This window comes from Macaca fascicularis, chromosome 20, assembly GCF_037993035.2.
Source record: "Macaca fascicularis isolate 582-1 chromosome 20, T2T-MFA8v1.1".
Classification (NCBI taxonomy): Eukaryota; Metazoa; Chordata; class Mammalia; order Primates; family Cercopithecidae; genus Macaca; species Macaca fascicularis.
The window spans coordinates 63708084-63723400 of record NC_088394.1 but is presented as its reverse complement, the minus strand read 5'-3'; the positions used below and the strand labels follow the sequence as shown (position 1 = coordinate 63723400).

Below are 15317 nucleotides of genomic sequence, written 5' to 3'. Positions count from 1 at the left end.
CACTACAGTTGTGAAATCCTGGGCTCATGTGATCCTTTCACCTCAGCCTCCCAGGTAGCTAGGACTACAATGAGTGCATGCCACCACATCCGGCTATTTTTAATTTTTTTTTTTATAGAGATGACATCTCGCCATGTTGCCCAGGCTACTCTCAAACTCCTGGCCTCAAGTGATCTTCCCACCTCGGCCTCCCAAAATGCTGAGGTTACAGGCGTGCGTGAGCCACCATGCCTGGCCTTGAGCCGTATTTCATTTGTGCTTTTCTGGCAGAGAACTTGTCGCTTCCTTATTTGAAAGTAGCCTTCGCACCACTGCACTCCAGCCTGGGCGACAGAGCAAGACTCCATCTGAAAAAAAAGAAGAAGAAAGTAGCCTCAGCTGAGTGTCTTCTCCAGTAATGACCAGTGTAATGCTTGCTATTCTAGGAGCCATGTCTCACCAGGACGTTTGGAAGATCATATCCATGCCGGAGGCTCTTGTGAGGAGATGAGTTGGTAAAGAGAGAGGCCGGGATGAAGATGCTGCCAGGAGTGGGCGTGTTTGGGACTGGCAGCTCCGCCCGAGTTCTGGTCCCACTGCTGAGGGCAGAAGGGTTCACTGTTGAGGCCCTGTGGGGGAAGACTGAGGAGGAGGCAAAGCAGCTTGCTGAGGAGATGAACATCGCCTTCTATACCAGCCGGACTGATGACATCTTGCTGCATCAAGACGTGGATCTGGTGTGCATCAGCATCCCGCCTCCACTCACCCGGCAGATATCCGTGAAGGCTCTAGGTACGCCCGGCAGGCCACGGCAGGGGCAGATCGTGTCTCCCTCTGGGCAGTCCTCTGAGGGTCACTCCCCTCCTCTGAGCTCTCCGTCCTAGGCTCGCATCTGCAGGGAGGAGAACTCTGGGACATCACTTGTCCCTGAAGCAGTGCTTGGGGAGGGCATATTGGGAGTTCTTATAACTATAGGAGAAAAAAGACATAGCCTAACCTACCTCCCATCTATAAATCCCTGAACAGAAACTAAGGAAATACTCTAAGAGACAGCCATCAAGGGGCTGGAGATGGTTCATAAACTTTGAGGTTTATGTGAAGTTAGAGGTCCGAGCCCTGGGCGCCGGGGAATTGCTTGTGACTGGTGTGTTTGTTTTCCCATTTCTGGGGCATACAGCACCACAGGAAGGAGAGGCTGTGTAGCAAGGCTACCATTTCCCATGTTTTGTCAGCGTTTGACTATAGTGAGCACACACCCTTCCTGCCGAATTGCAGTCTTGTATTGCCAGAGGACAGGAAGGCTCTGACAGCATTGGCTTCCCTGACAAGATCCGTTGACAGCCTGCTCACATGACATCTCCACTCCCTTGGGAAATTTTGGCTTGGTAACCTCCTGCCCCTGGCTGGGCGTGGCCTGCTGAGCTGTTCTCCTGCAGTTCCCATTGGTCTCTTTCTAGTCAACTGGAGTCAACTTCTTCTCTTTATCTAATATAAATCAGAACCTAGTTTAGTAAGTAAACCAGTAAACATTCAGCGAGAAATTTTTATTTTATTTTAGTTTAGTTTAGTTTAGTTTCGTTTGAGACGGAGTTTCACCGTTGTTGCCCAGGCTGGAGTGCGCTGGCGCAATCCCGGTTCACTGCAACCTTCGCCTCCTGGGTTCAAGTGATTCTCCTGCCTCAGCCTCCTGAGTAGCTGGGATTACAGGCACCCGCCACCATACTCAGCTAATTTTTGTATTTTTAGTAGAGACAGGGTTTCACTGTGTGAGCTGGGATGGTCTCGAACTCCTGACCTCAGGTGATCCATCCGCCTCGGCCTCTCAAAGTGCTGGTATTACAGGTGCGAGCCACCGTGCCCAGCATTTTTTTTTTTTCTTTTGAGACGGAGTCTCGCTCTGTCACCCAGGCTGGAGTGCAGTGGCGCAATCTCCGCTCACTGCAAGCTCCGCCTCCCGGGTTCACACCATTCTCCTGCCTCAGCCTCCCAAGTAGCTGGGACTACAGGTGCCTGCCACCATGCCCGGCTAAATTTTCTGTATTTTTAGTAGAGACGGGGTTTCACTTTGTGAGCTGGAATGGTCTTGATCTCCTAACCTCATGATCCGTCCGCCTCAGCCTCCCAAAGTGCTGGGATTACAGGCGTGAGCCACCACGCCCGGCCTACATTTTATTATTATTATTATTATTATTTTAATTTTTTTAGACGGAATCTCACTCTGTTGCCCAGGCTGGAGTATGCATTGGCACAATCTTGGCTCACTGCAACCTCCACCTCCCAGTTCAAGCGATACTCCTGCCTCGGCCTCGCAAGTAGCTGGGACTACAAGCGTGTGCCACCATGCCTGGCTAATTTTTGTATTTTTAGTAGAGATGGGGTTTTGCCATGTTGGCCAGGCTGGTCTTGAACTCCTGACCTCAGGTGATCCACCCGCCTTGGCCTCCCAAGGTGCTGGGATTACAGGCATGAGCCACCACACCCAGCCTCAATTATTTTTTTTAGTGCCTCCTGTGTGCCAGTCACTGTCCTGATGTCATTTTGGACATTCAAAGCTGTGTTAGATTGGACCCCTCCCTGCCTTCAGATTTTATAGTCCAATTGAGGCAACTAGAAATAACACACATTACAAGGTAGATGACAGAAGACATAGTCACAATTCAAGTAGCATATACTTACTTGACTGAGTAACTGTTTTATGTGAGGTGATAGGAGCCAAGTGTCTCTTTGATGCAGCTGAAGATCTCTAGGTCCAGGAATTGGTGCCATGAGGCTGTCCTCCACTCTTCCTGACCACTGCCATGGTGGAAAACCTCGGGGTCTGCTACTTATCTCTCCCTCATTCTGAGGAATGTCATACGAAGGTGTCTGTCATCTCTGGTCCTGTGGGTGGGGAAGGATAAATGTTCATTGAAGTGAGAAAGAACTTTAGTCTGTCTGGTTGTCAATTTGGAGCAAGTAAGTTTTGGCCTTATTGTTTGTTTCTTCCAGAGAGCTCTCTCTGAGGATGTGTGACATTGGAGTTATTCATTCATTGGTCACCATATACTTGGGAGGTCAGACGGTGGCTCCCAGATTGAATTCAGAAATAGACCTAAGTCAACACTTTAGCAGCAAGTTGGTTCAAGGGGAAGCAAGCCGCTATGGTCACTTGACTCCTTGCCATCCCTTGTGGCTTGAATGCAGGCTGGAAAGGTGAGGTGTGTCCAGAGCCAGAGCCCTGGAGGCTCTCTGTCTTCTCCCTGAATTTTAGGGTTCCCCACGTAGACCATTTCCAAGCTGTACAGGAGGAAGGAGAAAACCCCAGGGTTCTTTGGCAGCAAGCTTGCTTTTTTTCTGGTTCTTGGTATGCTCCACCAGCAGCATCATCACCTGGGGTTTGTTAGAAATCTGAATTCTCAGCCGGGTGCGGCGGCTCACACCTTTAATCCCAGCACTTTGGGAGGCCGAGGCGGGCGGATCGTGAGGTCAAGAGATCGAGACCATCATGGCCAACATGGTGAAACCCCATCTCTATTAAAAATATAAGAATTAGCTGGGCATGGTGGAGGGCGCCTGTAGTCCCAGCTACTCAGGAGGCTGGGGCAGGAGAATCGCTTGAACCCAGGAGGCGGAGGTTGCAGTGAGCCGAGATCATGCCATTGCACTCCAGGCTGGGCGATAGAGCGAGATGCCATCTCAAAAAAAAAAAAAAGAAAGAAATCTGAATTCTCAGCTAGGCAACATAGTGGGATCCCGTCTCCACAAAAAAAGTTTAAAAGTTAGCCAGGCATGGTGGCAGATGACTGGTGCCAGCTACTCGGAAGGCTGAGGCATAAGGATCGCTTGAGCCCAGGAGATAGAGGCTGCAGTCAGCAGTGATCATGCACTCCAGCTTGAGTGACAGAGTAAGACTGTCTCAAAGGCAAACAAACAAAAAGAAATCTAAGGCCGGGCGCGGTGGCTCAAGCCTGTAATCCCAGCACTTTGGGAGGCCGAGACAGGCGGATCACGAGGTCAGGAGATCGAGACCATCCTGGCTGACACAGTAAAACCCCGTCTCTACTAAAAAATACAAAAAACTAGCCGGGCGAGGTGGCGGGCGCCTGTAGTCCCAGCTACTCGGGAGGCTGAGGCAGGAGAATGGCGTAAACCCAGGAGGCGGGGCTTGCAGTGAGCTGAGATCCGGCCACTGCACTCCAGCCTGGGCGACAGAGCAAGACTCCGTCTCAAAAAAAAAAAAAAGAAATCTAAATTCTTAGGCCTCAGTCCAAACCTACTGAATGTCTGGGATCCAGCTATCTGTGTCTGAACAAGCCTTGCAGGTGACTCTGGTGGACATTAAGGATTGAGAGCCACTTATCCAATCATTTTGAATTAAACTGAGGCCCAGGAACATTAAGGAATGACACCTTGGTTACATTTCACCAAGTCTTCGTGCTGTGATTTTTCTCTCCTTGCTAGAGCTTTGTATTTTTACTTTACTTCTAAGGCCATGAGATCATTTCTTGCCCTTGTTGTTACTAGTTTTTCCTAAAATTAATGATTGAACTTACCTTCCAGAGATAGACTTTTCATATGACAGCTCTTTTTATGGCATCTTGTTTTCTGCTTTGGTCTTCATCTTCTACCTCCGATTTTATCCTTAAAGCTTTCCAGTCAATTTCTTAAAGGGGAGAGGGGAAGAGCCCTAATATATTTCATTCTTCAGTTCAGAAGTGGTTCAGGAAATTGTATTTTAAGTGCAAGGTGCCCCGGCATTTTTGCCACAGTTGAATGTTTTCTTAAGTCTGTCACCTTTAAAAGGTGGGCTTCTGTGCCCAATTCTTGGCACTTCTGTGGTTCATTAGAAAAACACTTTGCAGGCCAGGCGCAGTGGCTTATACCTGTAATCCCAGCACTTTGGGAGGCCGAGGCGGGCAGATCACGAGGTCAGGAGTTCGAGACCAGCCTGACCGACGTAGTGAAACCTCGTCTATACTAAAAATACAAAAATTAGCTGGGTGTGTTGGCGCGCGCCTGTAATCCCAGCTACTCAGGAGGCTGAGGCAGGAGAATCGCTTGAACCCAGGAGGCGGAGGTTGCAGTGAGCCGAGATCGCACCACCGCACTCCAGTCTGGGCGACAGAGCGAGACTCTGTCTCAAAAAAAAAAAGAAGAAAGCATTTTTGTAGAGACAGGATCTCCCTATGTTGTTCAAACTGGCCTCAAACTCCTAACCTCAGGCAATCATCCTACTTTGGCCCCTGCAAAGTGCTGGAATTATAGGTAGGAGCCACTGTGCCCAGCAGATTTCAGCTTCTCTAATCTCTCCCTTGACTTCCTGGCAGGAAAGCTAGATAAACTCAGGTAGACATGTCTTTCATGGCTACCCAAAGACCCTGTACAACTAGCCCGCAGGAGCCTGTTTAACTCAAGATGTCCTTTCAGTCCCACACTGATACTATTGGGTCCTAAGTTTAAGCATGCTGTTGTTCAGGGTTGGGCACGGTGCCTCACACCTCTAATCTAGCACTTTGGGAGGCCAAGGCGGGCAGATTGCTTGAACTCAGGAATTAAAGACCAGCCTGGGCAACATGATAAAACCCCGTCTTTACCAGAAATACAAAAAATTAGCTGGGCACAGTGGTGTGCACCTGTGGTCCCAGCTACTTGGGAGGCTGAGGTGGGAGGTTAGCTTGAGCCCAGGAGGCAGAGGTTGCAGTGAGCCAAGATTATACCACTGCAGTCCAGCCTGGGTAACAAAACAGGACCCCATCTAAAAAAACAAAAGCATACTGTTTTTCAGGTTCAAGAAGAGAGGCCTTTCTCCCTTTCCTCACCTCTTGAGGCATGAAACAGGGATTCCTTATCCTAGTTTTATTACCACCAAACTCCTAGCAGTCATAAAAGTCCTTTTTCCTCTCAACCCACCTCCTCGCTGCCTCACACTGCAATATCCACTCTGTCGCCAGCAGTGAGGCATTATAGCAGGAGGCTTCTGAGGTGGTCAGAGTGGCAGCTCTCAAATGGGGTGTCTGAGAACCTCATTCCCTCGTTACATCCCTCCCTGGTCAGCCATATGTGTTCAGCAGCCAAATGGCAGAATTCACCCCCGGAACTGTGATTGTCTTATCCCTAATCTGGAAGGCCCACAAGTGTGGAGAAGCACTGGAGACCCTCCAGAAGCAGTAGTGCTAGCAGTCAGGGGCTACTTTCCCTGCTGGGCCCCATGCAAAGCCTGGCCACCCTACCCCAGGTATGTGACACTTGGCTGGCCGTTCTTTATTGTCCTGCTAGTACCTGTTGAAAAGCTTCTTTTATTAAAGAAGAGCAGGAGATTGAAGTGTCATAAATTGAAGAGATTGAATGATGTCATAGACTACCGACCCATATGCCTTGTTCCTTGCTACAGAACTGAGGTTTGTAATCCTGGGAGTTCAAGCCTAAGATGCCCATAAGTAGGAATAACAGATGCTCTGTGGGGTTCTTCAGGGTCAAGGCGGCAGAGGTGGGGGTAGGAAGCAAGAAGAGCTGGAAGGGTTGACCAGAGGCACCAATTTGTCTCCTGTGGGCTTGGTCGGGATGTGAGCTACCAGGGGGCCAGGCTGGGCCTGACTCTCAGAGAGGCCTGATAAACAGTACATATGATAAAACAACTCCTGTATGTTCATTTTGATTTTATTTGTTTTTTGAGACAGAGTCTTTCTCTGTCATCCAGGCTGGAGTACAGTGGCTCAATCATAACTCACCACAGCCTCTAACTCCTGGACTCAAGTGATTCTTCCACCCTAGCCTCCTGTGTATCTGGGACTACAGCTGTGTACTGCCACACCTGTGAGCCATCTCACCTAGCCTGAAAATTAGATTTTCTGAAGAGACATTATAAAATCAACATGGGTTGGGCATGGTGGCTCATGACTGTAATCCTGGCACTTTGGGAGGCCAAGGCAGGAGGATCACCTGAGGCCAGGAGTTTGAGACCAGCCTTGGCAACATAGCAAGACCCTGTATTTACAAAAAATTTAAAAATCAGCTTGGCCGGGCGTGGTGGCTCAAGCCTGTAATCCCAGCACTTTGGGAGGCCGAGGCAGGCAGATCACGAGATCAGGAGCTCAAGACCATCCTGGCTAATATGGTGAAACCCCGTCTCTACTAAAAAAAATACAAAAAAATTAGCCGGCCATGGTGGTGCATGCCTGTAGTCCCAGCTACTCGGGAGGCTGAGGCAAGAGAATGGCGGCAGCCTGGGAGGCGGAGCTTGCAGTGAGCCAAGATTGCGGATTGCGTCATTGCACTCCAGCCTGGGTGACAGAGCGAGACTCCGTCTCAAAATAAAAGAAAAAAAAAATCAGCTGGGTGTGCTGTCACGTACCTGTGGTCCTTGCTACTTGGAAAGCTGAGAGGAAGGCTCTGCTTGAGGCCAGACCAAGACTGTAGTGAACCAGAATCATGCTACTGCACTCCAGCCTAAGTGACAAAGCAAGACCCTGTCTCCTAAAAAGAGGAAGAAGAAACTAAATCAGATTTTCAAAATACAGAACATAGAAATTATTTACCTGGGGCTGACGCGATGGCTTACGCCTGTAATCCCAGCACTTTGGGAGGCCAAGGTGAGTGAATCACCTGAGGTCAGGAGTTCAAGACCAGCCTGGCCAACATGGTGAAACCCCGTCTCTACTAAAAATACAAAAAAATTATCTGGGCATGGCGGCAGGCGCCTGTAATCCCAGCTGAGGCAGGAAAATGGCTTGAACCCGGGAGGCAGAGGTTGCAGTGAGCTGAGATCGCGCCATTGCACTCCAGCCTGGGCAACAAGAGCAAAACTCTGTCTCAAAAAAAAAAAAAAAAAAGAAAAGAAAAGAAATTATTTACCTGGAAAATGTAGTTTCTATGTGAGTCTTATTTATTTATTTATTTATTTATTTATTTATTTATTGATTTGGGACAAAGTCTCATTCTGTCACCCACGCTGGAGCGCAGTGGCTTGATCATAGCTAACTGCAGCCCCAGTCTCCTGGGCCCAAGGGATCCTCCTACCTCAGCCTCCCAAGTAGCTGGGACTACAGGTACATGCCACCATGCCTGGCTTATTTTTTATTTTTTTTAAATAGATACTAGGTCTTGCTATGTTGCCCAGGCTGATTTTGAACTCCTGAACTCAAGTGATCCTCCCACCTTGGCCTCCCAAAGTGCTGGGATTATAAGCGTGAACCACCATGCCCAGCCAAGTCTTAATATCCAAGTCGCAATGGGCTTTTTTCCTCTGAATTTGTGACATTGGCTGAATCCCTCCCTTGGTGATGGTAATAAAATGTACTGTTGACAGAGCTGTACTGAGCCAGGTACTTTACATATACTGCTTTGGTTGACTTAGTCCTCTTTTCTTCCCTGTAACTGTAAAATCCTGCTTTACGTTAACAGTAGTAAACAAAAACCCAGAGAAGTTTAGAAATTTCCCAGGTCATCTAGCAATGAAGTGAGAGAGCCAAGATTTGAGCATAGGAATTTCTGGCTCCAAAGCTTGAGTCTTGCACCAATAATTGACTCTTCCTGGGCAGTCAGTTGTCTTGGGGCCCATCCATCATGTGGGACATCGGCCACTTCTTTTTTTTTTTTTGAGACAGAATTTCGCTCTTGTTGCCCAGGCTGGCGTGCAATGGCGCAATCTCAACTCATTGCAACCTTCACCTTCCGGGTTCAAGTGATTTTCCTGCCTCAGCCTCCCGAGTAGCTGGGATTACAGGCATGTGCCACCACACTCGGCTAATTTTGTATTTTTAGTAGAGACAGGGTTTCTTCCTGTTGGTTAGGCTAGTCTCAAACTCCTGACCTCAGTTTGTCTGCCCACCTCAGCCTCCCAAAGTGCTGGGATTATAGGCGTGAGCCACCATGCCCAGCCGAGACATCGGCCATTTCTATAAAGTTTTCTTAGTTTTTTGTTGCAATATTTATTGTCTGTAGTTACTATTGTTTCTGCTGCAAGCTGGCCCCACCTGAACCTGTGTGGAAAGAATCCATCTTGGTCCATCAGGGTAAGCTGCACCCTGCAGTGAGCCATCAGAAATAATCTGTGTCTTTACCATTGCCCCATCTGAAAACACTCAGAAAATGTTCAGGGGCCTGAGGGAAGATGAACACCATGGTTATTGAAGATGCACATACCTGGAGAAGGCACACTCTTGACTCGGTTACCCCAGGTCACAGGCATCCAGGCCTAAGGCTGCCCCTCCAACCAGGAAGTACCTGTGGAGTGCCAGAGTGGAGCCTGGATGGCCATGGAGGAGAAGCCCAGGTGCACACATTGCCCAAATGGGCTTCAACTAGAAGGGTAAGCACACGAATTAATCCAGACCAAGACTTGGTATTCCGTTTTCCACATTGCATATAGGCTCTGTGTAATGCTTTCAGTCTCGTTTCCTAACCCAGCCCTGCCTTCTCAGTCCTTCAGCATTTTGTGATCATTGCCTCTCCCCAGTCACCAAGTCCTTCTGCATAGCAGCTCCCATCTCTCATTCAGTGGCTAGAGCAGGATGAGCAGCTGAAAGACCACAGGAGGCAAAGAGATCAAAAAGAAAATTTTGGAGTGGCTAGGCATGGCAGCTCATGCCTTAATCCCAGCACTTTGGGAAGCCAAGGCAGGTGGATCACCTGAGGTCAGGAGTTGGAGACCAGCCTGGCCAACGTGGTGAAACCCTTTCTCCACTAAAAATACAAAAATTAGCCGGGCATGGTGGTGGGTGCCTGTAATCCCAGCTACTCAGGAGGCTGAAGCAGGAGAACTGCTTGAAGCCGGGAGGTGGAAGTTGTAGTGATCCGAGATCAAGCCACTGCACTCCAGCTTGGGCAACAGAGTGAGACTCTATCTCAATTAAAAAAAAAAAAAAAAAATTTTGGAGGAGTGCACAGATCACGTATCAAGACCTTATGGGTGGGGCCTTTGTAAGGACTTCGGCTTTTATTCCAAGAAGCAATTGGTCATTGGAGAGCTTTTTCGTGGGTATTTACCCTTCCTGGCTTACTATGACTTGTAAACTTCTGTATGTGTCTAGTCCATACTGCTTTTTGGGCTTTCTAAGTTTTCTATTTAAGGTATTAGCACAGGATTTCCTTTGACTTGAACCACATGAAGCTTGCAGGAACACTGCAGGTGTTAGTGTCTCATCGCTGCTCATATCCTCACGAGCTTTCATCTTGAAACATGGAGCAGCATTCATCCCTTCAGTTTCCAGCTGCTCATCCTCTAGCACTCTCTTCAGGGCTTTGTCCAGCTTTGTTTAGCTCTGGGTGCGTGTTGACTGCAGCGTACCCAGAATGGGTGTGAGGGCAAAAAGGGTATTCTCACTTCCTTCCCGTCCTACGAGAGCCGAGCATTTTCTAGCCTTGGGCCACTCTAACTTGTTGGACCAGTGTTTTCAGAAAACAATCTGCAGGGACTCTTAGGGCCCTCTCTGGAGTTATGACTAAGAGTGGGAGTTATGACTAGCCCATCCCCTAGAAAATAGGTTAGATTCCCTTGCCCCAAGCTGATGACCTAATAAATGCATGACAGCATAGAGACACATCCATGAAGTGTGCCAACCTCTCTAGCCCACCTGTATTATTCAGGGTTCTCCAGAGAAACAGAACCAATAGGGTGTTTAAGAGAGAAAAGATTTATTTGAAGAAATTTGGGGCCAGGCATGGCAGCTAACACCTGTAATCTCAGCACTTTGGGAGGCCAAGGCAGGAGGATCACTTGGGCCCAGGAGTTCTAGACCAGCCTATGCAACAGAGGGAGACCCCATCTCTACAAAAAAAATTTAAAATTAGCCAGATGTGGTGGTACACACCTGTGGTCCCAGTTACTCAGGAGGCCAAGGTGGAGGATCGCTTGAGGCCAGGAGTTTGAGACTATCCTGGGCAACATAGCAAGACCCCACCTCTACAAAAAAGAAAACAAAAAAATTAGTTCATGCAGTTGTGAGGCAGACAAGTCCAGAATCCTCAGGGCAGGTGGACATGCTGGAGATTCCTCCTTGGAACTTTGAGATTTCCTGTTGTGTCCTATTGTTAGGTATTGGGAAGAATGTCGTTTGCGAGAAGGCAGCAACATCGGTGGATGCCTTCCGGATGGTGACAGCCTCGCGCTACTACCCACAGCTCATGAGCCTGGTAGGGAACGTGCTGCGCTTCCTGCCTGCCTTCGTGCGCATGAAGCAGCTGATCTCAGAGCACTACGTGGGAGCAGTGATGATCTGCGATGCCCGCATCTACTCAGGCAGCCTGCTGAGCCCCAGCTATGGCTGGATCTGTGATGAGCTCATGGGTGGCGGGGGCCTGCACACCATGGGGACCTACATTGTGGACCTGCTGACCCACCTGACCGGCCGGAGAGCTGAGAAGGTGCACGGGCTGCTCAAGACATTTGTGAGGCAGAACGCTGCCATCCGTGGCATCCGGCACGTCACCAGCGATGACTTCTGTTTCTTCCAAATGCTCATGGGTGGGGGTGTGTGTAGCACAGTGACACTCAACTTCAACATGCCGGGCGCCTTTGTGCATGAAGTCATGGTGGTAGGCTCTGCAGGACGCCTCGTCGCCCGGGGAGCTGACCTCTATGGGCAGAAGAACTCTGCCACGCAAGAGGAGCTGCTGTTGAGGGACTCGCTGGCCGTGGGTGCGGGGCTGCCAGAACAGGGGCCCCAGGACGTCCCGCTGCTGTACCTGAAGGGCATGGTCTACATGGTGCAGGCCTTGCGCCAGTCCTTCCAGGGGCAGGGTGACCGCCGAACCTGGGACCGCACCCCTGTCTCCATGGCCGCCTCCTTCGAAGATGGGCTGTACATGCAGAGTGTGGTAGACGCCATCAAGAGGTCGAGCCGATCCGGGGAGTGGGAGGCTGTGGAGGTGCTGACGGAGGAGCCCGACACCAACCAGAACTTGTGTGAGGCACTTCAGCGGAACAACCTATGAACCTGCACCTGGGCTCCTTGCCACAGGGCAGAGGGACCAGGGAGGGGAACAGGAGCCAGATGTGACAGGGGCTTGGCCCTAGCAGAGATGGTATCTTTCACCCTTAATGAGTCTGGGTGAAGCCAGAGGTGGCCCTGGGACTTCGCCCCCTCCAGCGACTCACCTGCTCCTCAGACTTGCAGGGTGGCAAATGTTCTTGTTGGCCAGGTTACCACGGCGTGCAGAGGGCAGAGCTGCCGCCGGGCCTCCTCATGGCAATGCCAGTGAGTGGGACTCGGAAAGGCTCACCCTGGTGAGCCCCTCAGCCTGATCCGCAGTCCTAATGGTGAGAAAGCACAATAGGGCCAGCTCGGCTGAGGCCCGAGGAGAAATGATGAGAAGTTTCATTTCCTTCTTGGGCTGGGACATCTCAGGAACAGTGAGGGCAACAAGCTGTCCCTCAGGGACCCTCACCTGCCCTCCCATGTGACCAGGCCCTTCCCAGGTGGGGACTGGGGCTTGCTTTATTAAGTGAGCTCTCAGGCTTTTGAAGTAGGACAGAGGGCCCTGATTTGGCAGAGAGGAGGCAAGGGAGGGCTTTAGAACATCTGAGAAATGTTAATAAATAATTGAGAAAATAGGACATGGCATGTGGTGTTTGTTTGGTAGGTTGGGTTTCTTTAATACTGAAAGGCTTGTTTCTTGCTGTAGGGGGTTTTTCTCTTCACTCATTGCTCCACAGCAGCTTGAAGCCAGCCGTGGGTCATCACCGTCAACTGTGCCACACGGGCTGCTGCCCCTCCAGCCCTCGTCTCCTACCTGTTCCCTCATAGCCAAATCCCAGGAGCCTCCGAAGAAAAGATTTCCTCAGAGAACAGGAGTCAGGACTTCCTGATGGGCTGCTGCTGCGCCTGCCGTCTCAGCAGATATCGGGAGAGTTTGGGGCCTCACTGGGCTGGAGGTCAGGAGGGGTTCTGTTCTTAATGTCATGGTGCTGGCTGCCAGAGTGCCCTTGAGGTGGCGGGGAGGAGTGGTTTCAGGGAGGTGGCACAGGGTGAGAAGTAGGAGGAAGAGCTCCAGGCATGCCCCGTGGAGCAGCTGTGACTGGACCTGAGGGCCAATCACCCACTGTGCTCTTGACTGTGCTCTGCACAGGGCCAGCCTTCTACCCACCTCCAGAAGCTGGGGTGGGGAGTGGTGATGAGAAAGGACACGCCCTCCCCATTGCGTCTTTGACCAGCCTGCCAGGCTCGTTCAGCCTGGACCGAGTTCTGTTCCCTTCTCTAACCTTCCGCCCACTTCCCTGCCCTGGGCTCCTTGCCAGAAAAGCCCAGGGAGGGCTTCCTTTTCCTCTTGGCACCTCTTCTAGAAGTCACCAGGCTTGTTTTCCTGTCATGTACTGGATTCAGATATCCTTGTGAGAGGGAATAACAAGGGATGGGGTTGGAGTGTGCCTACTGCATGCTGACCCTCAGGGCAAACATGTATGTTATTATTTCACTTAATTTCCAAACCACTCTCTGACGGTAAATATTCCCATCATTCAGATCATAAAATGGAGGCACAGAGGGCAAAGCTACTTGTCTCCTGTAGGTTGTCCATGATGGAGCTGGGAGCCTGGTCAGGACCATCTAACCGCAGAGCCTGACCTTGAACCACACTTCCTCCCAGCACTTGGGAGTCTTCACACCCGAGGGCCCGGCATTGCCTCTGCCTGCTGCAGAAGCCTTGGCCTGGCCTGAACTAGGAAGTGAAGTGCAGACAGCACCCACCACCAGGCAGGACACTGAAGGTTAAAGGGGAGGCTGCCCCCTTGTCCCTGGGACAGTTAGCTCAGCTCAGTCCTCCCATGTTGTTGCTAGGATGTTGAGGTTGCTCTGAAATGTGGGAATTGACCAGGAAAGCACAAGCCCGACTTACATGCTCCCACATAAGAAAGGGCCATGTGGCCATCCAGAATGGCACTTGGGTTCCCAGAATGTGCTGGGGCTTAGTGTAGAGCTACTTCAATGAGGATCCCGTTTCCTCTAAGGGAATCCCCAGAGCCTAGATTCATGGCCAGAGGGGTACATGGCCTCTTCCCTCAGATGTCTTTACTATCGAGTATCTCCTGGGTATCAGAGCTGGTCAGTCCCACATGGGATGGGGAAGACAGATGTGCTCAGATACCTGTGGCCAAGGGAGCCCACAGGGTTCTGGTCTCCATGCGGGACTGAACCCACACTGGTTCCAGACTTGTCCAGCAGTGCCCCCTCCTGGAAGAAGACAGCATCTCCCAGGACCTGTTTCCAAATCTCAGGATGTTACTAGCTAGCTCTTTCTCAGGTCAAAATAAAGTATTTCCAGAACAGTAAAAATGCAGTTAGCTTTGCTCATCAGATACAGCAACCAGAAGAGAACTTCCAGAATACCTGTTGCTTATTCTTCAACCTCCAGCCAAATCCAGGACTGTTTTCACCAAATCCAGAACTGTTTTCACCCAGACAGTGGCAGCCGCTTCCTTTCCTGTTCTGCCCGTCACCCTGCCGGCCAAGCAGCCTCTCCTGAACGCCACGCCAAGATCCCTCCCTGTCCACACCCCTCTTCCTCACCCCCGGACTTGCCCAACCTGGTTTCCATATGGCCGTGCCCTCCACTCCAGCCACACTAAGCAGCCCTCCTGCAGAGGTGGCAGCTTCCATACTAGCAGGGCTTTGTCCCTGGCACGTCCTCTGCCTGGAAGGCACCACCTCTCTCAGGAGTCAGCTGGAGGACTGCCTGGTCACCACTTCTGCCCTCGGCAAAGTAGCCACTCCCCAACCTGTGGTCCCACAGCCTTGGTCCTCAGTTGCACTGAGGTTGCATCTCCCTCCCTCCCTCCCTCTCTCTTTTTTCTTTTTTTTTCTTTTTTTTTTTTTTTTTTTTTGAGACAGAGTCTTGCTCTGTCGCCCAGGCTGGGGTGCAGTGGCCGGATCTCAGCTCACTGCAAGCTCCGCCTCCCGGGTTTAGACCATTCTCCTGCCTCAGCCTCCCGAGTAGCTGGGACTACAGGCGCCCGCCACCTCGCCCGGCTAGTTTTTTGTATTTTTTAGTAGAGACGGGGTTTCACCGTGTTAGCCAGGATGGTCTCGATCTCCTGACCTCGTGATCCGCCCGTCTCGGCCTCCCAAAGTGCTGGGATTACAGGCTTGAGCCACCGCGCCCGGCCTCTCTTTCTTTTTTCTTTCTTTCTCTCTCTCTTTCTTTCTTTTTCTTTTCTTTCTCTCTTTCTTTTTCTTTTCTTTCTCTCTCTCTCTCCCCCTTCCTTCCTTCCTTTATTCCTTCCCTCCCTCCCTCCCTTCCTTCCTCCCTTCCTTCCTTTATTCCCTCCCTCCTTCCATTCCTCTTTCCCTCTCTCCCTCCCCTCCCCTCCCCTTCCCTTCCCTATCCTCCCCTTCCCTTCCCTTCCCTCCTTTCTTTTCTTGACAGAG

The 15317-nt window shown here is 50.6% G+C and overlaps 1 protein-coding gene across 11 annotated transcripts in view; it reads left to right on the top strand.

Annotated features, from left to right (window-relative positions):
• The window catches only part of GFOD2 (Gfo/Idh/MocA-like oxidoreductase domain containing 2), a 54157-nt gene extending 41651 nt beyond the window's left edge, over nt 1-12506 (top strand). For 4 of the 11 annotated variants that reach the window (XM_045382650.3, XM_045382652.3, XM_045382651.3 and 1 more), the window contains 2 exons: nt 426-771; nt 10991-12506. In XM_045382650.3, coding sequence (XP_045238585.1) covers nt 513-771; nt 10991-11889 — 1158 coding nt within the window. In that variant the 5' untranslated portion in view covers nt 426-512 and the 3' untranslated portion in view covers nt 11890-12506. Of the gene's footprint in view, nt 1-425; nt 772-2967; nt 3172-9042; nt 9266-10990 lie in introns of all 11 variants that reach the window. The other 7 variants (XM_074027403.1, XM_074027405.1, XM_074027401.1 and 4 more) reach the window with 4 other exon arrangements.
• Nucleotides 12507-15317: the final 2811 nt, after the last annotated feature.